The 24,099-nt window shown below is 44.2% G+C and overlaps 1 protein-coding gene across 3 annotated transcripts in view; it reads left to right on the top strand.

The window, feature by feature from the left end:
* The window catches only part of Tnpo1 (transportin 1), an 85,228-nt gene that overhangs the window by 9,832 nt on the left and 51,297 nt on the right, over positions 1-24,099 (top strand). For 2 of the 3 annotated variants that reach the window (XR_013044830.1, XM_076552115.1), the window contains exon 2: positions 22,714-22,827. Coding sequence is in view for 2 of the 3 variants with exons in the window: in XM_076552115.1 (XP_076408230.1) it covers positions 22,714-22,827 (114 nt within the window). In the remaining variant the exon portion in view is untranslated. Of the gene's footprint in view, positions 1-22,488; positions 22,583-22,713; positions 22,828-24,099 lie in introns of those variants that run through there. The other variant, XM_076552116.1, reaches the window with a different exon arrangement.

The following is a 24,099-nucleotide window of genomic DNA, read 5'->3' as shown; positions in this document are numbered from 1 at the left end:
TTCAGCTGCTGTTGTGTGTATGTAGCTGTCTGTTCGTCATGTCCGCCTCCGTGTCTAAGGACAGCTGTTAGACTCGACACAGTCAGGCTCAGCTCCTGAGCTTCTGCCCAGTGCTGCCCTCCACCGGCTTCCTTTTTTTTACAAATAGTAACTGCATCTTCTGAAATTTTGGTGTTGTTCTGGACTTCACTTTTTTCTTTTACTCTTCAAATCTGTTCTTTTAGGTCAGTCTGTTTTCTGAATCTTCAAAATACCATGGACGATCTACCCATGCTTCCTCCCACCACCCCCACCCTGGTCCCAGCCACTGCCACGGTAACCTGCCCGCTGACTGCCGTGTGTTACCTCGTGGTCTGCCCTTTCTTCCTGGGCTCTCCTGGCTGTTCTCCAGTTCATTAGCAAAGGAAGGCTGCTGCAGATCATTTCTGCCCTTGCTACTTCTCCATTGTGTCTGTGGTCTGAAAAACACATGTGCTTCCAAAACTCATGTAGAGATCCTGACTCCCAAGTGATAGTATTCAGAAATGGGGACGTTAGAGGTTAAATTAGGCGAGTCAGGTCTTCATGAATAGGCATAGTGCCCATTATAAAAGAGGCCTGACAGAAAGGTGCCTCTTGTCCCTTTGAGGATACAGCAAAAAAGCTGTCTGTGAGCCAGAAAGAAGGCCCTGATAAGATTCCAGCTGTACCTTGATGGTTCACTGCTGAGAGATTGCTACTGTTTTTAAGTTAGCTAATTTAGGCTATTTTGTTATAGCAGCCTGTACATACTAAACCATTCCGGACCGACTCTCAGAGCAAAGCTAGTCCTCACACTGACCTGTGAAGTTCTGCCTGATCTGCTCAACCCGTTCCTTTTTCTTCCCCTTACGCCTCGGCTTCACTTCCTGCGGCCGCTTTCCCTCCATCCCGCCTGTTAGGTCTCCAGTGTCTGCAGCCTCTCAAATACCCGCTTGGCTGGGTGACTTCACCCCAAGGCTTTGTTCAGATCTTTCTAAAGGGTTGTAAAACAAAGAGCATTCAAGGCACATGGGGCCTGTGATGCCTACAGTTTCTTCATTTTCTTGATATTGATGGTAGTTCTATTTTCTGATGTGCTGGGGAGTAAAGCCAGGGTCTGACACGTGATAGGTAAGCAAGCATTCTGTCACTGTGCTATGGTCCCAGCCCTTCAATTGCTCTGTCCCTTTCGGGCCTCTTTTAAAATACATGGCTGTAGGAATCCTAGAATGTGTAGGTACCTAGTAAAATAGCTAAGTGAACAGGTGACTTGCAGTGATTCAAAACTTAATAGGTTAAGTGTTTATCAATGAACTAGACTGTATTCATCAATCTATATACAATGACTGGGGAACCTAACCCACGCTTTGAATGTGCTAACGCACAGAAATAAAGTGCTTCATTATTTCTACATATTTAGATGCACAGAAAAGAACTTTACAAGGATAATACAAAAGTACATGATGATGGTTTTAGGGAGTTTGAATTTCATATTGTCTTCTTTTCCTGACAATGAAGAGTCATTAATTTTTCATCCCAGGCTATTTTTTTAACAAAGTAAAAGGGAAATAATGAAATAGAGACTTCAAAGAATGAAGCAGTGAGAAGAAATAGATTAATAGGCTGGAGAGGAGGGCTGAGGACATTGCCTTCAAAAATGTCACAGTGGTCAGAAATCTGACCGAGAGAAGGAGCCGCCAGCGTGGCAAGGGAACCACAAGAGAACAGATGTGACTAAAACATGGCGAACAAGGTGGACTGTAATGCCCTTGGAGAAGTGCGGCCCGGGTTAGATAACTGCTTTGAAGGCTGTGATAGGAGTATAAGCCCGTCCATGACTAATTACAGGCTTCACCAGGTCATCATTACTGCTTTATCTCAAGCAGCTATACGGGAGCAAAACGGAGGCCTGGGGATTGCTGTAGCAGGTCATGTTCTTAGAAAGCACCATGTCTGGACCTCCCTGGTAGAGGACTGGGCAGTCTGATTCCGAGCACATTTGAAGGTATATTTGGACAGCACTGGGGGGATTTTAGATGTGGGACAAACAGAAAATCAAGAATGACCTTTTACTATTTTGATCTGAACAACTGGGCAAAAACTAGTGACATTTAGTGATAATAGACAGGAGTGGGAGTAGATTTGAATGGATTGGAGAAGGAAATCAAGAGTTCTTTTTCAGTCTAGTTTAGAGTGGTAGGTCTCATAGGCAGATTGCAAGGTCCAAGACATTGGAGCTACAAGACTGTCCAAACAGTGCTGCGTATGAGATGGCTGTCTAACAGACAAGTGGGTGTGTCTTACATTGGACATTGGAGTCTAGAATTCAAGTGCTACTTAATGGCACAGACTGCATGGATTTAATGGACATGGAGCAAAGAAGACAACCTACCATGTTTGGGGGTAGTGGGTCATCAAAGGAGACCAGCAGGGCAGCCAGCAGGGTAGAAGGGAAACCATGGGGATATGACGCCACAACTCAGGGAGAACATGGTCACTTCTCTTCTGCACTGTGCTGGAAGGGAGGCCAGAAGTCACCCAGGAATTCTGTCTCAGGAGCGGAGTAAAGAAGGGAGGATGACACTAGGTCACCTTGGAGCATTTCTGCAAATAGGAGTAGGAAACTTGGGTATGCATAGGGATGGGCAGTCTCTTTGTAGTCATTAGATATTGCATGAAGGAATTATAAATGCACAGGAAAGTTGGTTGCTTATTCCAGTAATATCCTGTACACCATTTGTGGTTTTTCTCCTGTCGATACGCAGTCCAGTCCAGACGTTTGTGTTATAGCTAACTGTTAGCACTTTTTAGACAAGAGGAGTTTTTATCTTCTCTTGTTTTGTTTTAAGACAGAACTTTGAGCCAGGTGGTGATGACACATGCCTTTAATTCCAGTACTTGGGAGGCAGAGGCAGTCAGATCTCTCAGTTCGAGGCCAGCCTGGGCTACAGAGCTAGTTCCAGGACAGCCAGGGCTACATAGAGAAACCCTGTCTCAGAAAACTAAAAGGACAGACAGACACAGAACTTTGGCATTTTACTCTTAAACAGCCCCCATGAGATGTAGGTAGTACTATTAGCTATCTCATTTTATTCTTAGACTTAATCCTACAGTCATTATTTTTCCACAACTGATAAGTGATAGAGTCAGAACTCAGAGCCAAGCAGAGGGAGTGCAGTGTGCGTTTGAGCTCTGTACTGCAATCTTCTCAGACAGTACACAGAAAAAGATGAAAGTCGTTATTGGAAGAGGACAAGGAAATCAAATGTATAGATCAAAGTCAGTGATACTTTAAAAATTTCTAGATCAGGCCGGCGGTGGTGGCGCATGCCTTTAATCCCAGCACTCAGGAGGCAGAGCCAGATCCCTCTGAGTTCAAGGCCAGCCTGGTCTAGAGAGTGAGTTCCAGGAAAGGCTCCAAAGCTACACAGAGAAACCCTGTCTCAAAAAACAAAACAAACAAAATTCTAGATCAGGACCTGGAGAAATGGTTCAGTGGTTAAGAGCCCTGGCTGTGGGTTGGGGAGGCCCTGGATTCGATCCTCATCTCAAAAAAAAAAAAAAAAAAGCACTGGCTGCTGTTGCAGAGGACCCAGGTTCGGTTCCCAGCATGAGTGGGAGCTCACAACCAGATGTAACTTTAGTTTCAGGATGTCTGACACCCTCTCTGACCTCTGTGGGCACAGACATGCATAGACATACATGCAGCCAGAACTCCCACATAAATAAATAAAATAATCAAATTTACATTTCTAGGCCTTTAGTGTATTGCTTCTATTTTTAACTTTTTAAAAGATGTATCATTTTTGTTATGTGTTTTAGTGTTTTACCTGCATTATGTCTATTCACTGTGTGTGCCTAGTGCCTACAGAGGTCAGAAGAGGGTGTCCGATCTCCTGGAACTGGAGTTATGGAAGGGTCCTCTGCAAGAGCGGAGCTAAGTGCTCTTCACCTCTGAGCCATTGCTCCAGCACAGTGCTTCTAATAGAAGACCAGTTTACTGTCTCATGCTGTTAAGTTGTGTCAGTCAGGACAGAAGGAACAGCAAGAAAAGTGAAGGTAGTTAAGTTTTGTGTCAGAATATCACATTTTAGCATAAATGATACTTTTCAGTTGTTGATACTAATTGTTTACTTGTTTTTTGTTTGTTTGTTTTTCCCGTGCCCGCACGAGTGGGTGCTCTGTGTAACAGTCCTGGTTGTTCTGGAACTGGCTTTGTAGACCAGGCTGGCCTCGAATTTACAGAGATCCATCTGCCTCTGCCTCCTGGGATTAAAGGTGTGTACCTTTAAAAGGTGTGTACCAAGAAATTTCTATAAAATAAAATACTTAGATTACTCCTCTTGTGCTAAAAGTCAGTTAGTATAGGAACACAATTAAAATCCTGCATCTGAGCCAGGCCTAATGATGCACGCCTTTAATCCCAGCACTCAGGAGGCAGAGACAGGCAGATTCTGAGTTCCAGGACAGCATGGGCTACATAGAGAGAATCTGTGTATAGAAAAAACAAACTAAAACCAAACCGGTAAGCAAAAAACATTCGCTCTGTTTCAGTTTGTTTGAGCTCCCAAAGTGCTTCTTTTTGTCTTTGAAGCTGGGTCTCACTGTAGAGGCCTGGCTGTCCTGTAACTCACTGTGTAGACCAAGCTGGCCTCAAATTCACCATGTGGACTAGTCTGGCCTACATTTCACAGAGATCCTCCTGCTTCAGCTTCCCCCGTCTGGGATTAAAACAGTGAGCCACCATGCCCAGCTCAGCATGACTTTTCCTGCTGAATGTGACTTGATTAAGAAGTGACCCAAGGCAAGCATAGCCCTGTACCTTTCACAGGAGCCCACGTCGTTTTCAGAAGAACCAAGTCACAGGTAGCTCTCAGTCTTCCCAGAGCATCACTTGCACGACTGAATTAAATAGCATGTTCTGGAAGGTAGGAGAGAGGCTTGGAGAATTGCAGTAGCTTGAAGGAACAAAAATGAGGCCAGTTTAGTACATGAATTATAACCATGTTCATTATTTACACTCAGCAAAATATTTTACTTCTAGAAGCTGAAAGGAATATGGTGTTTGGCTGCTTTTCAGGTAAAGAAATAAGGCACAAGAGTTAAAATCATTTGTGTAGCATTGCCCCACATTTATTATCAGTGCAGAGAATTAAGAGAGGAGCCTGGAAATGCTAATGCCCTTGGTAAACTCTTCACGGCACAGAAGACTTACAGACTGGTGGAGGGAGGCCGTTTGGGTTGAGTCTGGCTGTTGGCTCCAGCTCCAGACAGGCTATAGCTGTGAGTTTGGATCACCTTGCCAAATACCATCCCTTTGGCCCAAATCCTGTGCTCAAACAAATAAAGGATGTGGAACAGTGGAGGCCCTGTAAAGGTAGCGGATTTTTCTGGAATCTTGTTTTAGCCTGAACAGTACTGAACCAAGGACCAGCAGAGTGGATGTCAGAGTTTAACTGAGAGGGTGAACGAGGGGCAGGATTAAAAAAAGGAGAGCGCTCCAGAGAAGCCTGCCTTACCTCTTAGGGAACTTTGGAGTGTGTGTTAACCCAGGCCAAGCACAGTTGCTGCATGTGCCCGCTGCCCCCGGAGGTCGTGAATGAGCCTTTGAGTTTGAGGCCAGCCTGGGCAACATGGTGAGATAGCAAGACCTCATCTCTAAAAACCCTATAACCAGAAGTTAAAAAAGATGGCTGCATTTTGCTGAATGCATGTGGATTGCTTGTTACCTGCAGTTACTATTTAAACTAAAAGATTGCTTCACGATGACTTAAGGAGAGATTTGTTGTCCACGCCCCACCCTTCTCTAGGGAGAAGTTTAGGAATTTATTTCGTAAGAAGTGCATTTCTAACTCTAAGAGTCAGTTTAGGGTAGTAGAAACAGTGAGTCCTTGGAGGCCTCTCACTGGACTCGGTGTGTCTACACCTGGGTGTGTAGGCTCCAGTGCTATTTGCCTGCAAGGTGACAGAGACACCAGGGCTGTGCCCTGGATTCTAAACCAGGGAAAGCACGCGTGTGCTCCCGTCTGTCCTTCTTACTAACGGGCTTCCTTGAGCAGGATCCATCGGCCGCCCTGTTTAAATTGTGAGCGGTTCTCATTTGCTCTTTCGTGAGGTGTTTCTAGTGTCTCAGTGCTCTGGGAACCTCTGCCTTCACAAATGCAACACTGCCAGCTCCTCTTTAGTTAGTTGAAGCTGTACCCTCTGGTTTCTTGTGATTCATAACTGTGTATGTAACGTTTTCTTTAGGATTTATAGTTAGGACTTTTTGAAAAGCTGTTGTAGTTACTCTTACAGAAGTCTCAAAAACCATTGTAGAATTACAGGCTTCCTTTTCTGGGTGGATTTGTTTGTTTGTTTTGTTTTTAGCTTTCACCTTTTAAGATTTTTCTGTTGGTTCTGTCCATGTTGTTTGAGTTATCTCTGGGTGTTTTCCTGCATGGCATTTTCACAATTATGCGTCAGTGTCTTGAAAAATTAGGAAATAACTAAAAGATGCTTTTGAAATTCAGTAAAATTGTGGCATTGGTTCTTATGTTAAATTTTGAGCAGTGTTACTACGTCTCTGTGTCTTTACATTTAAGTTGGTCTGAATAGTAATCTCTTCCTGTGATAACATTGTTAAAGTTGGCTCCACACAGCGTTAGAGTGGTTATCACAAGTGAGCTTTTTTTGTTCTCTAAGGAAAAAATAAAGTTTCTGTCCTTTGATGTTGAGACCAGCCCTTCGAGACTTATTTGTTTTATGAATGTTTTGTATGCGTGTGTACTGCTGGTGTGCCTGGCACCTGTAAAGGTCGGAAGAAGGCGGCACCAGATCCCCTAGAACTGGAGTTAGGGATGGCTGTGAGCCACAATGTGAGTTCTGGGAATCGAACCCAGGACAGCTGAGCTCTCTCTCTCACTAGCCCCAAAGATTGGACTCTTTAAAGTGTGATAACCTTCAACGTTTTTTCACAAAAAACTTAGTAGACTGTATTTCATGCTTTTGTGCCTTTTAAAAAGTTTTATGTTGTCTTTTAGAAATTATTTTTAATTTTTGTTCCAATTTTATTTTTATTTTTCTGTGTCTGGTGTTTTACCTGCCTGTGTGTCTGTGTACCATGTGCGTGCCTGGTGGTGGGGGAGGCCAGAAGAGGGTGTTGGATCCCTGGAACTGAGTCACACACAGAAGGGGCTGAGCTGCCACCTGAGTGCTGGCACTCACACCCTGGCTCTCCGGCTCCACCTCCACCTCTGCCTTCCTAACACATCTTCAAAGTGTAACTGAAGCTCCATGACTTAAGTCGCAGCTTTGAATGGCAGCATTGTATCATTAACCAGGGACATTCTCTGGGGTCCCTGCTCTATATGATTTCCAATGACTACACTGAGGGAAGATGGATTTTTCATTTCAAGCATTATAAACTCACAATATTAAAAGGTTTTATGGAGAAATAAAGACCTAAAGCCCCTATAACATAACCACTTTGATAATTACTAACTTTTTGTTGTTTCTGTCCTGTCTTTTTCGTGTGTGTGTGTGTGTGTGTGTGTGTGTGTGTGTGTGTGTGTGAGAGAGAGAGAGAGAGAGAGAGAGAGAGAGAGAGAGAGAGAGAGAGAGAGAGAGAGAGAGAGAGAAAGAGACGGGAGTTTCTCTTGTGAACTTTCTTTTACGTCCTGTCTTTGGTTCTAAATGAGTTTTCCAGATAGTTATTTGTGTATTACTCTTATGAGAACATACCAGTTTGTACTGATGGACCATTGCTGGAGACCCTTTCACAGTTTCCCAAATAAGGCATGTGTTTGTCTACCAACTTCACACAGTGCTACCCCGTGGAAGAACGTTAGGAGGTCATTGCCCTTCTTCAACACAGAAGCAGAGGGCTTGCCTTTAAATGACTTGGATCTCCAGAACCTGCTTTGAAAACCCGTGCCAGACTGCCGAGGCAAAGACAGGAGGATCCCTGGGGTGCTCTGGCCAGCCAGCCTAGCAGATTGGGCAAGTTCTGGTCACTGAGAGTCTATTTAAAATATATACACAGTAAAGATGGATGGTTTATGAGGAACATTCGAGGTTGTCCTCTGGCCTTCATACATTCTTGCAAATATTCATTACACAGGCACATCCATCCACACAAACCGAAGGAAGGAAGAAAGAAAAGTGGATAACAAAGGAATTTTTAGTAGAGGAGATGCATGCCTTTACTGGCTGCTATCATAATTCTACTCAGTTTCCTCTCTACCTTCTGGATGTATTCATTATACCCAGTACCTCTCGGGGACTTTGATGCTCACTTGCAAATTCATGTTGGTGTACAAGCTAAGGAAATGCATTCCCAAGATGCTCATGAGCTACCTTGTACCAACTCAACAAACAGGTCCCAGAGAACTGCAAATACTCAGGTGAAGCAAAATCATTTGGGAAAGTTTGTTGGTCATAGTGTTGTATAATCACATGATGAATATGATTATATGATGGATATTTGAATAGTTATTTAGTATTTCTTTCAAGCTAAACTTTTTTTTTCTTTTCAATTGTTTTTGTTTGTTTGTTTTGAGACAGGGTCTCTATGCAGTTCTAACTGTCCTGGAGCAGTCTATATAGACCAGGCTGGCCTTAAACTCTCAGAGATCCAACTGCCTCTACCTTCAGTGTGCTGGGATTAAAGACATACGCCTCCATGCCTGCCTCTGGCTATACATTTTTCAAGGAAAAGAAACACATTCCATTAGTTTGAAATCCAGGGTGGGATCTATTTAAGTCAATCATAGGTTAGAATTACAAAGTAATCAGGAAGCAAGGCATTCCACATGCTCTTGCTCCGTACTTTACATTCCTCTGTGCTGATCCATTCTCTCTGCTTAGACTTTCTGATCTTTGTCATTTTATCTTGGGTGTGGCTACCTGCCTACAAGTTGTGACCTTTTAGCTTAAAACTTTTAGAACTGGCAGGTAGGGCTGGAGAGATGACTCAGCGGTTAAGAGCACTGACTACTGCTCTTCCAGAGGTCCTGAGTTCAATTCCCAGCAACCACATGGTGGCTCACAACCATCTGTAATGAGATCTGTTGCCATCTTCTGGCCTGCAGGGACACATGCAAGCAGAACACTGTATACATAATAAATAAATAAAATCTTTAAAAAAAAAAAAAAAGCCAGGTGATGGTGGCACACGCCTTTAATCCCAGCACTCGGGAGGCAGAGGCAGGCAGATCTCTGTGAGTTCGAGGCCAGCCTGGTCTCCAGATCGAGTTCCAGGAAAGGCGCAAAGCTACACAGAGAAACCCTGTCTCAGAAAAAAAAGAACTGGCAAGTGGTTTTAAATCTCTTAGTACTGCCTGATCATCTTCCCAGGAAAGAAAGTTGAATAGAGCTCATCTTTTGTACTAGGATTCATCACATGGAAGGTCATTGTCTGAAGTTTCATCAGTTGTGTTTAGGAAATGAGGTCACACAGTAAACTTGGCCATGATTCTCTTCCCTGAGACATGGGGTATGGACTGCTAATTCCTTGAGGAAGGGGCCCATGGCTTTCCGGGGTTGCTTATCAGATGTCAGTGTAGCATTCAAACATAAAGGTAGAAAAGGTCACCTAAAACTGCATGTTTTAAAGTCAGAAATAAAATTCTTCCTCTTAATTTGTAATTTTGATTTCTGAGCCTTATTTTTTAAATAAAAGGATTGGCTATGTGTAGGGCTCTTTTTTTTCCCCCTCTCATGGTTAATGTGGTTATTTCAGTTAGATTTTAATTGATGAATCCAAGTGGGATGAGGGGGATGAATGAGATGTTAAAACAGCCTCTCTACTTGTGAAAGAAACTTCAGTAAGGGTTAGTATTAGGACAATATTCATTTTTTAGAGTCATATACTTATAACCAAATACTTTCTAAGTACTTAGGGTTACTAGTTAGGCCAGTATTCAGTTTAGAGTTATACACTCACATTTGGTTAGCATTATCCTGTGTTCACCACAGTCTCAAATTTCCTCATATTTTATTCTTTTAGTTTATTAATTTTGGTGGGGGGTTAGAGACAGGGTTTCTCTGCATAGTCCTGGCTGTCCTGAAACTTGCTCTATAGACCTGGCTGTCCTTGAACTCGGAGATCTGCCTGCCTCTGCGTCCGTGGTGTTGGGATTAAAGTGTTCATTACCATACCTGGCCTTAGTTTATTAGCCTTATATTTCTCGTTAAGCTTCATTGTTGTTTTGTTATAGTAAAAGGAAAACAGACTGTCTCAGCTCATGGTCCCAAGTTCTCAGTGACATTAGTCACTCCTGTGATTCCCTGCTGTCCTCCATGCCATTTAGGTGTGCTGCAAATCAGTCTAACAGCAGTTAGGAGGGAATGTCTTCACAGGATGGAACACAAGAGAGAACACAGGAAACGAAGCCAAACTTTCAAACCAAGTGTTGGCACATCATAAAAATAGGGATGTGTGAACCACTGTATAGTGAGTGATAGAAGTGTGTGTGTTTTACTTTGACAAATTAATAATGTTAAAATAATGTTCAATGTAATTTTTTTTAAAGATGTACTTATTATGTACACAGAAAAAAGGTGCCAGACCTCATTACAGATGGTTGTGAGCCACCATGTGGTTGCTGGGAATTGAACTCAGGTCCTCTGGAAGAGCAGTCAGTGCTCTTAACCTCTGAGCCATCTCTCCAGCCCCAATATAAATTTTTTTTAAAAAGAAAACATATTTGAACACTCGGACTATATAGTACCGCTTTTTGTACTAAAACTTTTAGTTAGGTGGCAACATCTTTTGTTTGATTATATTTTCGGCACATTTTCCCCACTTTTTGACTTTAAAGTTTTCTTGTGATGTATTTTATCTGTCTCTGCAGACTATGAAGATCACTATCAACCAAACCCTGTCTTTTTCTCTTAATTTTTTTAGGCATATTAAACTCCTATCTGATTTAATATTCATCACTTGCTTTCCATGTCTCTGTTTGTTTCTCCTCTTCCTCTGCTGTTTTCTCAGTTTTTCTGGTTCTCCGGTATCACCTGTGTGAGTCTGCTGACGCCACTGTAGCAGAAGACTGGGTGGAGTCCTTCCTGGTTTTTTGCTGTGTCTTCATGTGGTTATGGCATGCGGCGGAGTAAGAATGGAAGGGCCAGCAATCCACCTCGACCCTCTCCTAAGCCCTTTTCACCTTCCAAAGCCTCGCTCTTGCCTGTCCTCTGGAAAGTGGGTTTCAGTGTACATTCAAACCCCAGCAGGGCTCCTCCCCTTTAGATGACAAGTGAAACAGCACGCTCTGTTGAATGTTCTCTGATAACACAAAACCGATGCACATCCTCTTCGTCTTACTGTTGTCCGATGGTGTAGGTTGGCTTGGGAAATCTTGAGTTTTACTGACAGTTTCAATAGGCACTGTAGTGTGAATATGAGCAACAATGCAGCTGTGGCTCTTTATATCCTTATTTCATCTTTTCATTGGCTCACTTTGCAGATCATTAACTGTTGCTCAGAAAGTTTCCTGAAAAAGTAAAATTGAGAGAACTGGGGTTATACTCATAGCAGTTAAAGTGTGTGTGTGTGTGTGTGTGTGTGTGTGTGTGTGTAAATACAGTTCAGCTTAGGAACTAAAACTACAAAACTTGATTTCTGGGCCGGGCGTGGGAGATGGGTCAGCCGTTTCCGGTGCTTGCTGCTCTTGTGGAGCCACAGGAGCCCTCGTTCAGTCCCCAGACCCACCTGGGGCCTCACAGCTGTAGCTGCAGTTCCAGGGGACCTGATACCCTCTTCTGATCTCGGTGGGCACCAGGCACATGTGTGGTATACGTACATACAAGCAGATAAAAATACGTATACGCAAAAATTAAATAAGTGTGAAAAAGCTTTTAAAGTTAGTTTCCTTTGCTGTGTTTTTCTGCTGTGTCTGTCCTGGAGCTGAACATTACTGAGATGCACCCCGTTACGAGTGAGTGTGCCGTTCGTTAGTGAACAGGTGGAAGATTAGGTAAACACTGCTGCTAATCGCATCTCTAACCGCTTACTGTGTTTTAACCATTAGTCTTCACACTGCTCTGACCATTTTCTAATTTAATCCTTGAGAGTGAACACAACCCCGGGCTCCTTTTTCTGTTTCCCTTGAGATGGTAAGATATGCACCGAATCGAGGCACTGTACTTCAGCATAGTTGGGAGATGAATGCGAACTAGCCAGGCTATCTGAGAACTTGAGAGCAGTCTGACAGTGAAGTGGCGTGCTGTCCTCAAGACGGTATGTAGTGGTTAGTTAGCCCATGGGCTATCTAGTGTTTTCCTAGAGTCAGCTTAGTTTTCTGTTTCAGTTTCAAGCATGGCTCACTTGATAAATATGTACAATAGCACCTGTAAAGTACTGGACCCTTCCTTATATTGACTTAACAATTTCAGACGTTTCATGGGAAGAAGAATTGGCCTTTTTTAAAAAATCCTCCTCCTCTTACTAACTCCTTACATTTAGTAAGAGCAGTAGCTTACATGATGCTGGTGTGGTTTCATTCGCTCGGTACCAGCACTTTACCAGGCACTATCACCGTCTCCGGCATTTATGCATGCCAGCATCTAAACCAGTGAGTTAAAATCCAGCAACAGAGTAACGTTTCTTTAAGACAGGATACCGTTTATTTTGTTGATTGTACTTACATAATTACCTATGAACAAAAGCAGTATAGTAGAAACATTGAACTCAAAATAGGAAGACATTCCAGCCTGATTCTTTTTTAATATTTATTTTTACTTATGTGCATGAATGTTCTGACTGAATGCTTGTATGCACATGACATGTGCCTGATACTCTTAAGAGGGTGCTGGAGCGCCTGGAGTTAACAGTTGGGAGCCTCCATGTGACTTGGGCACCAAACCCCAATCTTCTGCAAGAGCAGCAAGTGCTCTTAACAGTAGAACCTCTCTCTCTGGCCTCCCAGCTCTGTTCTTTTTTTTTTTTTTTTTTTTTTCTCTCCGTTTTTTGAGGCAGGGTTTCTCTGTGTAGCTTTGCGCCTTTCCTGGAACTCACTTAGTAGCCCAGGCTGGCCTCGAACTCACAGAGATCCTCCTGGCTCTGCCTCCCGAGTGCTGGGATTAAAGGCATGCGCCACCACCGCCCGGCTAAATGCTCCAGTTTCTTAACAATCAATGAAAGCTAAATGAGCTGAGGAGCCCAGCTCAGTTCTTAACACTTAGTAGCTAAGTGACTTTTAGTGAGTTTTAATTTAACATCACTAAGACTAGCTCCTCAATTCAAGTGAGAATTTTGAACAAATCAAATACAAAAGCATTTTGAAAATTATTAAAACCTCTTGGCAATAATCAATGTTCTAAAATAAAATTTATAATCATGTTGTTGTAATAGTTAGAGGAGAATTTAAAGAAGCTTTTCCCTTAACTCCGTGTCCCAGGGCCTGTGTCCTGTGTCTCATTACAGTGAGTAGTAGCACTAATTCTGTTTAGAGAAACAGCCCTGTGATGTCGCCATGGACGAGCACTGGTACACCCTAGTGACAGACACTGCAGTGCTGGAGGCCTGGAACCCACTCTTTCCTTCTGGTGTCGCGGCCAGGATCGGGGTTACTCACAGGGTGGACTGCCAATCAAGGGCCGTCATTTTGACTTTGGTTTTACTTGGAATTTATTAGAAATAAGTACTTTTGTTCTTCCACCAAAACTGAACTCTTCTAGGTTTTCTTTTCTGCCATTGGGCCTAAGTGCAATTCCTTACCCACTCTGTCACCATTAAATGACAAAGCCTCTGGTATGTCTGCGCTATAAAGTACAAATTATTTCTTAAGATTTAGTCTCTCCTTCTTCCTCTCCCTTCCCCCTCCTTCCCTCCGTGTGTGTGTGTGTGTGTGTGTGTGTGTGTGTGTGTGTGTGTGTGTGTGTGTCCACATGTGTGCACAAAGGTTTAGGTGCCTGGGAGGCCAGAAGGCATAGGATCCTCCTGAGCTGGAGTCACAGGTGGTTGTGAGCCACCTGATGTTGGTCCTGGGAGTGGAACCCAGGTCCTCTGCAAGAACAGCACTGTTAACTAACCACTGAACCATCTCTCCAGCTCTGTGGTACAGATTCTTCAGTAACTGAACAGTATGCCCTTAAGTGTTGGTTTCGTCAGCCTTCCGACAGCTAGGTTTCCATATTAACCAGTTAAATCTGCGTCTGTTCCTTTCTTCTGTTTTTGTCCTTTTAGTTCAGAAATCGATCACTAGAGTAAGAAGCACTGAGCGTTTCCAGAGGTAGACATACTGAGGTGGACTGCTTCTCATCCAGACGCAAGTCTCTAGTGATTATGATATACGATTGGAGTTCAAAAATCATTGGCTCAAGTTACACAACGATACACGGAGACGGAGACCCACTATGATGGTTCCATTTGTTATAGAACTCAACAAGGAACTGCTGGTTTTTTGCAAATGACAAGTATTATCAAAAGTTAAATATAAAGAGACACCAGTCCTATCAGCCTTTTGTTTTGATTAAAGATTAAAAGGTCAAACTCTAAAAAATGAGGCCGATGGGATAGCTCTGTTGATAAAGTGCCTTGCTCTCCAAGCATAAAGACGTGCTTGATCTCACACACACACACACACACACACACACACACACACACACACACACACACACACACACACACACAGGCAAAAAGCCAGGCATAGGTTACATGCTAACAATCCCGGCACTGGGGAGGCAGAGTGAGTCCCAGGTGGCCAGCCATCCTTGTCTAATTGGTGACAGACCTTGTTTCCTAAAGTGGACAGACAGTCCCTGAGGATGGCCTTCACACACACAGAAAGGAGCTCTAGACACAGGGTACAGTCCTCAGACCTGAAGTGACTGAACTGGAGAGGGTAGCTTCAGGAGGGCTGCCGAGTTCTCGGGGATACGTAGGATGGGGAAAGTGTCCCCAGGAGTGTCCATTGCTTGCCCACTGTTAAGTTCTGACGAGTCACACGTGTGGAGGGCCACAGGCAACGGGGTACGGTGTGTGCTGGCCCTGGCCAGGCAGACTTTGGAATCCTGGCTTTTTGTTTATACCGTCTGTGGCTGGGCACACTGCTGTCGTTCTCTTCCGTCCCATCCTCCTGGAAAGTAGAGATAATAATAGTATATATGCATGGAATTAAGCACATTTAAACAGCAGTATAAAGCCTGGCGCGTGGATTACTGTTATTACTCAGCTCTGTACAGACTTGGGGAATCATAATTTGGTGTTGAGTAACTCCCTCTGTCCCATATAAATTAAACAGGCTGCATAACCTCTCCCAGCTTCTACCTCTATGTGGTGGATTAGTGCCTGTCTCCTCACACTGTGGTGAATGTTGGATAAGCGGGAGTCTAAGAAGTGCTTGTTTGCCGGGCGGTGGTGGCGCACGCCTTTAATCCCAGCACTTGGGAGGCAGAGCCAGGTGGATCTCTGTGAGTTCGAGGCCAGCCTGGGCTACCAAGTGAGTTCCAGGAAAGGCGCAAAGCTACACAGAGAAACCCTGTCTCGAAAAACCAAAAAAAAAAAAAAAAAAAAAAAAAAAGTGCTTGTTTAGAGATGGGATTGAATTTGGGGGTCAGGCTTTCTCCCTTGTCACTCAGTCACTGAGACACACACCTTTTAATGCTGGTGGCATTGCTAATGGTCAAAGGTCTTCTGCATGCTAAGAATACATTTATTTAACGTTCTCTCTCTTCTGCCTATCTTCCAGCACTTTGGCACCAATTAAGTTTGTGCTGCTGGGAAATGAAGATTTTAACTTCTTAGCATGTTTCTTCCAAGTGGCTAATTGAACCACTTATCCTAAGCAGTCAACCAGTCAAGAGTGTTTTAAAACTCATGTGTCTAATACCGTGTTAAATAGACTGTCTTGCTGGGAATGTAGCTCAGTGGTTACAGTACTTGCCTAGGATGCTTGAAGCCCCAGGTTCAGCCTCCCCGACCTCGACCACTGCTCTCTTTGCTGCTTTCCAGTCTAATTGAGCCCAGTTCCTGAACTGGTTAGATTCATCTGAGTTTGGCCTCACCCCCTCCCTTCCACCCAGTGGATACTCTTTTTCCGTCCCATGGATATCTGTTTTCCCTTCCTCCTTGCTCATCATAGCATCCCCCTACCCTCCAGGGAAAAGCCAGAGTAAGAGACGTTTGCTGCTTTACTGCGGGAGTCTATGTCTTAAATTTTTATTCTGCAAATGATTCAGCACAACGACTCTTAAGCTCTGCTTTGATTCACATGCCTTTTAATGAAAGTAATACATGGTATGCATGTACAACAAGGGGACTAAGTGAAGATTTAGATCTAGAACATTTTTAACTCAGCGATGTCAAAATATCTCACACTGGTTTTTGAGGTCTGTTAGGATTTTTACAGTAGTAAAGAATGGCTTTACTTTTTTACCTCACACAGAGGTATCCAGTATATTATTTTGTGGACTTGTGTGTTTTACAGTTAGTTTCCCAGGTCACAGATTGAATTTCTGTTGGAAAGGCAGCATATCAGGGCCTGGACCCTGATTTGATACCAGAGTCCCTCATGGGTGGGCTTTGTTTAATGTTTTGAGACAGGGATTTGAACTTGTGACCTCCTCCCTCTCCTCAGAACTGGGGTTACAGCACCACCACTCTAGTTTGGGTAGAGTCATAGCCTTGCCATCTCCTTGCTGAGTAACCTTAGGCAAGTGACTTCCCCGTGAGGCAATTTGCTTATCCGTTGCACGTGGTTGCTATCAATACCGTGTCATGAAGTTGTGAAATTTAATTAGTTATCATATGGAAGCACTTAGAAAACTGCTTGGTTCTCAAAAAAAAAAAAAAAAATGTTAGCCACCGCTGTTATTGACACAGTACTCTATTGGGTTTTTGTTGTTTTAGATAGGCTGGCTTTGAACTCATTTGGTGCAGGCTCTGCCTCTGCCTCCTGAATGCTGGGAATAAAGACCAGTACCACCATGACCCACATGTATAGAACAGTGCTTAAGTCTTCTACAGTTTACAGCCCAAACTTGAACTTCTAGTGGAACATGACTACCCTTCTGACACTGGAACTCCAGGTGAAGTTTGGACAGTTAGGTTTCCTGTGGCTTCTCCTGCTGTCGCTGTGGCCTGAGGGGTTTGCAAAATCCCTGTGAACATTAGCCAAACAGCATGGAAGTCCAGAGCAGAAGATGGGCATCTTCTTGGTAGGAGGAGCTTCTGTGAGTATGCCTTTCCCCGCCTCACGACGCGGCTACAAGCCATGGGTCCTTAAAGTCCCCCCCTACACACACACCACTGCCAGTCTCCACCCTCCTCACATTTGCTTTGGCTCTTGGTCTGTTAGATCTTAAGTGAAAGATCAGTTCTTGGCGGAAGTTCTTTCCCGACCTCACAACTGGATTAGTATTCTGCTGTCTTAGTCTCGTACCCTTTCCTTGCTGTAGACTTTCCCCACTGAGGCGATGCTGCTGACGGGGAATGACGTCATGACTAAGAGATACTCTTCATTTATAGGGTAAGACAGAGTGGTGTTGGGTGTTCACTGGGAAGAACTGCCCTAAGCCATCCTGTATGTTTGTGAATGTTCTACTAGAACGTCTCAGAGAGGTGAAACAAAAATGTGTTTATAGTTTTCAGAGACAATAGCCTTACTCTTATTTACATATACACATGGAACTCTTGGCAAGGTTATTATGTGTACACATAGACACATATTTTTCTAGGAGTAAAACTCAGTGTTGCAGTAGACACACACGTTCCAGTACACACACACACACACACTTTTCTAGGAGTAAAACTGCAGTGTTCTATCCACTAGGGTGATGATGCCATGTTTCCTTTGGAACGCTACCACTACCACACCTTATTTACATTTGGGGAAGTCCTGTCACTGATGGCCACATGTATCACTTCATGGTGACGCAACATGTAGGTGGGAACTTGTGACTGTTTGGCAAACAGTTGTCTGCATTTTATTGAAATGGAGGAAGAGCTTTGAAGCGATGAGGGAAACATTTCTCTTTCCCAGCAGAATGTATTTGCCTGTTTCCCTTAGCACTCCTTAGTGGACAGTTTGTCCATCTCTCTCATTGAGAACTGTATTTTACTTACCTTTGAATCTCCAGTGCTCACCATGCATGAGATAATTGCTCAACTTCATATTTATTCAGTTGAATGAGTAGCAACACAGTAGTATTTAACAAATATTTGTTCACTCAACTTGATGCACCACATGGGTGCTTGGTGCCTGCAGAGGCCAGAAGAGGGCATTGGAGCCCGTGGGACTGGAGTTACAGATGGTTTTGAACTGCCATGTGGGTGCTGGGATTCCATTCTTGTTCCTCTAGAAGAGCAGCCAGTGCTCTTAACCAGCCCTATTGGTTAACTTTTCCCCCCTTTTTTTGGGATTTTTTTGAGACAGAGTCTCACTATGTAGCTTGTCTTAGAACTCACTCTATAGACCAGGCTGGCCTTGAACTCACAGAGATCCGTCTGCTCTGCCTCCTGAATGCTGGGATTAAGACGTGCTATGCCCGGCTGTCTGTCTGTCTGTCTGTCTGTCTGTCTGTCTGTCTGTCTGTCTGTCTCTGTCTCTCTCTCTCTCTCTTTCTTTCTTTCTCTCTTTCTTTCTGTGTGTTAGGGTTTTGCCTTCATGTGTCAGTGCACCACTGCATATGAGTGTTGCCTGTGGAGGCCAGAAGACATCAGATTTCTCCAGAACTGGAGGGACAGGCAGTTGTGAGCTGCCATGTGGGTGCTGGGAATGGCGCCTGGATATTTTGGAAGAGTAGCTGGTGCTCTTAACCACTGAGCCATCTCTCCAGCCCCTTGGTTAACTCTGATAACTACTTTTTTTTCAAGTTGTTGATAGTCTGTGCTGAGCATCATCTATCTATAATCTAATTGAAGTTGGTATATTCCCGTTCAGTAGTTGGGAAACTAAGGCTCCCAGGAATGATTGACTTGCCTAGGTTTCCACAGCATCTTAGTCCTCATCTCTCAAATAACTGATTTGTTTATTCATGCTTTTTGAGACAGAGTCTCACTCGGAAGCCTTGACTGGCCTGGAACTCATGCAAAGCAGGCTAACCTTCAGACTGCGTGACTCGAGGTGGCTCTCCGAGAGCTGCCTTTTGGGTTTTTATTTACCATTGGATGTTACTTTTTTTGACACATTTAGGTGTGAGTCTTCAACTATGAAAAAAGTAAGTCATCCAGTAATTATTTAAATGTTAGAAGAAAATCTTTATTACTTTTGATATTCTATTGAATTAACATAAATGTTCTTTAAATAAGTGGTTTCTACCTCATGTAAAGCTGGTATGCTTGGTTATCTTGTTATATAGTTGACTCTGAAATGGCTCTGCCTACTCTGAGATATGACTTTGATTTGATCGCTGGTAAACTGAGGTAAGCTCTAGAGATGGCAGTGGCAGCTGGGGCACAGTAATGAGAATGAACTTGACGCTGCGACTGCACACTAAGAATGGCTGAAGTGGAAAATTTTACCTGTTTATAATTGCAGTGGTATGCTTTATGATGTTTTGGCAGGTTCTAGTTAGGTAGCCTAGGCTGGCTTTGAACTCTTGATCCTTTTGACTAACCCTCCTGAGTGCTGAGATTATAGGCACAGGCCACCATGCTTTGCTTTGCCACACTTATTAAAAAGTGTTATAAATCAAATATTTTTGAGAGCCTTTTGTTATAGATAACTTTGATATGGTATTGGAGGTCACTTATCAGCGTTGTCTGGTAAAATTAGATATTAATTAGATTTTTTGGGGGAGGGGATGTTTCCCTGTTTATTGCTGACTGTCTTTGCTCTCACTCTGCAGACCAGGCTGGCCTCTAACTCAGAAGATCTGCCTGCCACTGCCTCCTTAGTGCTGAGATTAAAGTCATGTGCCACCAAACCCAGCTCAAATTAGGGTTTCTCTGTGTAGTTTTGGTGCCTTTCCTGGCTCCTGCTCTGTAGACCAGGCCGGCCTTGAACTCACAGAGATCCGCCTGGCTCTGCCTCCCGAGTGCTGGGATTAAAGGCATGCACGACCACCTCCCTGCTAGATATTCTTAATACTAAACTGTTTGGAAAAAAAATAAAGAGCCATGCATAATGGAGCACATCTTTGAGCCCATCACTCAGGCAGAGAGAGGCAGGCAATCTTTGAGCCAGCCTGGTCTACACAGTGAGTTCTAGGACAGCCAGGCCTACTACATAGTGAGACCCTGACTCTAAATAAATAAATATCCTGTTTATTTGAATGAAGTGTGGTAATATTCTGATAATGTAGTACATCTTTTGGGAACCACCTTTAGAATGGGTGTGATGACTGCTTTTCTGACTGGGCGACTATTAGCCCCTGGATTTAGTTTTTCATTGAAGAGGCCCTGAGGGAATAAGTGGGCTATTTCAGCAGGCGCTAACTACATGCACTGGCCTGGAGTGATGATTGGTGCTATATTATATATGAAAGGTTGTAGAGTTAGTACCAGCATAGCATGGAGGATTATCTAACAAAGAAGGACTATATGCCTTAGTTGTTTTTTTTTCTCGTTGTTGTGATACATTTTCTGATAGAAGCAATATAAAGAAGCAAAGTTGATTTGGTGGAGATGGTCTATTATGGCAGAAAGCCATCCATCATGGTGGGCAAGCATGGCGCCCTGTTGCTCCATAGACTAGGAATGTTCAAAGGAACAGGGAGCAGAGACCAAACAGGAGTCTAAAGGTGGGCGTAAAACCTCTCTATGCCCACCCCCCCAGTGACCCATTTCCTCCAGAGAAGTGATGCCTCCTAAAGACTTCCAGCACATTCCTCAATAGTATACCATCTGAAATCAAGGGTTCAGACACGTGAGCCTGGGGCCATGTCGTATTTCAGCCATAACACTGTATGTAACCAAGACTAGAGAACAGTGGAAAAATAGATCAAATTTAGTATCATTGTCTCAGAGGTAAGCTTGGTGGTGGGAAGAATCAGCTTTACTTGTGTGACCATGTTATTTTAGTATAATGTAGTTCTTGCAATTTAATAAAAGCTTTTGAAGTTAGAAAAAAAGCATAGTTTATGATAGAAATTATACTAGGGCTTATTGTGCTAACCAGCCTCAGAGACCTCCATCTTGACTGGGTGTGGATGGAGTAGTTGTGTTCACTTGTAGAAGTCCATCTGGTTATATGCTTACAATTTGTACAGTTTTGTGACTTTCAATTAAAAGTTTAAAAAATTTACAGCACAGCAATATAATGGAACACTATGTGTTTTAAAATATTTTCTTAAATTAAGTAATATTTAAAGCCAGGGAAGAAATGAGAATTCCCACTATTACATAATGTAAAAAAAAAATACAATGTACGTAATGTAAAACATTACAGTATCAACAGATACTAGGAAAACTGGAATACAAACCTTACTACATCAGTATTTGTTATGTCCGGATGAGAGTTGTGGGTTGTGGGTTTGGTGTAGTTGTTTTTGTTGTTGCTGTTCCTTTGGAAGAACAATTGATTTTGTTTGCCCTGTTTAGGAAGCCAATGGAAGATGTTGAGCAATGTCATGTTACAGATAAGAAGCACAAAACAGTGAAGGAGAGAAGGGGAAAACATTTTTTAAAAATGAAGGAGAGGACAAGGTCAGTTAGAGGATTATAGTACTATCGGGGAAAAATTAACCTGCTAGGACGTGGCTTTACTAACTCAAGTTGTTAAACCATTAATCTAGTAGTAGAGTCGATGAGAATCCTCTCCTTCACCAAGCCTTTCATAGGTTTGCTTATTAAAATTAATTAAGTTAATGCTTTAGTTTTATTGGTTTTGTTCGAGAATTTAATTGTAATGAAACTGTGCCATTGATAACAGTCGCCTCAGTTTGCTCTAGCAGATGCAGCTCACACTTGAATTCCCGGTCTCCACCGATTAACCTTTGCAGTGATGTGCTCAGCTTTAGTGAGGGCAGATAATACACCTCACTAGGTTTTAGAATCAAGTGGAGGGTGACCGGTGAGACTACTTGACCAGAATTAAACACTACCCCATTGTAAACTACATGATTTTTCTTGTTTTTCCTTCTTCCCACAGCCCTTTGTGGAAGGCAGTTATTTGGTGATGGAATTTATTTCACTTACTGAGTTCCTAAGTTGAGGTTTATGAAAGGATGCATGTTTTCCATCGACGTTCTTCAAAGGTTGCATTTAATGTTTTTGAGGTGTGGTTATGATTGCAAAGCGCCTTAATATTTTATTTGAACGACTAATATAGTTTTTATATTAAGTTGAAGTTCAAGTGCTTTTCTTTTCACTGTTGAGCTGTCAGGGGAGTTACCGGCGTCTCCCCCAGTCCAGTCGCTGTCGTTATTCCACCACGCTTATTTAAAATAACGAGCCGAATCCGATTTCTACAGGGGCTGCTTTCGCAAGGCTTGCTTTGGAGTAGCCTTCAGTGTACCTAGCCTGGCTGAATGAGTTGGGCTGGACTGAGAGCGCTCCGTGGCACTAGGACCCAGGGGGCTCCCGTGAGCGGATCTTGGGGCCAGATTGCAAATTCGCGGTGACTCAGTCTGGTCGGCTCCTGGCGCTCGAGGCGGCCGCGGCGGCACAGGCACAGCGGACGTTGGCGCGGAGCTGCGGAGCGGTCCGGCCGGGCTTCGGGTCCGAGCCTCGGTTGGGGCCGGGGCTGGGCGGCGGCGGCGGCGGCGGCGGGCGGGTGCGCGGACGCGCGGCGGGCCTGTGCGCGGGACTAACATCTGCTCGTCTCTTCCTGTGTCTGGCTTTATTTGCAGCAAACCAAGATGGAGTATGAGTGGAAACCCGACGAGCAAGGGCTTCAGCAGATCCTGCAGCTGCTCAAGGAGTCCCAGTCTCCAGACACCACCATCCAGAGGACCGTGCAACAAGTATCCTTGCCGTGCGGGGCCTCGCGCCGCCGCCCGCCGCCCCTCCCGCTCGCCCGCGGCCCCCGCCCGGCCTCGCGCACGCGGCCGCAGCCCGCCAGGCCCGCCGCCGCCGCCGCGTGGGGCTCGGCCGCCGCTTCCGGGCCGCCGCCGGGGAGGCCACACGTGCCGGGCCGCCACGTCCCCGCCGCCGAGCGGGAGCGGCCGGGCCCACACAATGCCCGGCGGGGCGGGGGCGCCGGGCCTGCGCGGGGCTGAGCGGCGCGGCGCGGCGCGGCCGGGGGTGGAGCTGGCGCGGGGTTTGAACTGTCGGGAGGGCCCGGGGCTTTCTCCAGCCGCGCCTGAAAGCCTGGCGGCTCGGGAGTGCTCCCGTTAACACCTGTTGCAGGCTCCCTGGCGCTCCAGTGGGGTTTGCGGGGTAAAGCTTTGGCCCAAGGCTGGACTACGGTTACCCCAGGCAGGGGTTACTGAGTGCTGAGTGCCGGGGTAGCGGTCCCATTGCCACAGTTGCAGGGGGAAAGATAGTGCATTTACAGGTGTGCACGGGTGGAGAGCTCCTGCAGGCTCCAGAAAGAATGAACTCCTAGATCTCAACCAGTTAACCCCTGTTAAGCCCAATCAAGTTAATTCTTTAAGAACTTAAGTCTCCAATGTTAGCAGCAAATTCTCCTGTTACTGTTTTCAGTAAGCAGCAAAATCACCTAATAGGGAACTTAGTAAATAAGCTCCTGGTGTTTGAGCTTATTTCATTTTAAAACACCATAGAGATGAAGATACTAGAGGATTTCAAAGAAGCACTGCGTTGCTGTAACCTCAGCTCTCCAGTAGATGACTGCTTATGACACGGCCGGATTAAACATGGATGGGATAGTGACTTAGATCTGCTTGGATTGTTTAAAAAGACATTTTGTTTGAATACCTTTGAGACTAGGGAAAATAGTTTGGAGTATAGTGGAGCTTTTATCTGAACCACGCTGTAGATTAAGTCTTAATTTGTGTTATCACTAGAAGTTGAAAAATGTTGGTATTGTTATACAAAATAATTGGTTTCTAAAATTAACCAAGTCCAGAATTGCATTGTAATTTCTGTAGGACTAAGTATTTTAATTTCTTGTTTTTTTTTTTTTTTTTTTTTTTTTTTTTGGTTTTCGAGACAGGGTTTCTCTGTGTAGCTTTGCGCCTTTCCTGGAGCTCACTTGGTAGCCCAGGCTGGCCTCGAACTCACAGAGATCCACCTGGCTCTGCCTCCCAAGTGCTGGGATTAAAGGCGTGCGC

The sequence above is a fragment of the Peromyscus maniculatus genome, chromosome 15 (genome assembly GCF_049852395.1).
Source record: "Peromyscus maniculatus bairdii isolate BWxNUB_F1_BW_parent chromosome 15, HU_Pman_BW_mat_3.1, whole genome shotgun sequence".
NCBI classification, from domain to species: Eukaryota; Metazoa; Chordata; class Mammalia; order Rodentia; family Cricetidae; genus Peromyscus; species Peromyscus maniculatus.
Note: the sequence above shows the minus strand (reverse complement) of the source record. Positions and strands in the feature narration are given on the sequence as shown.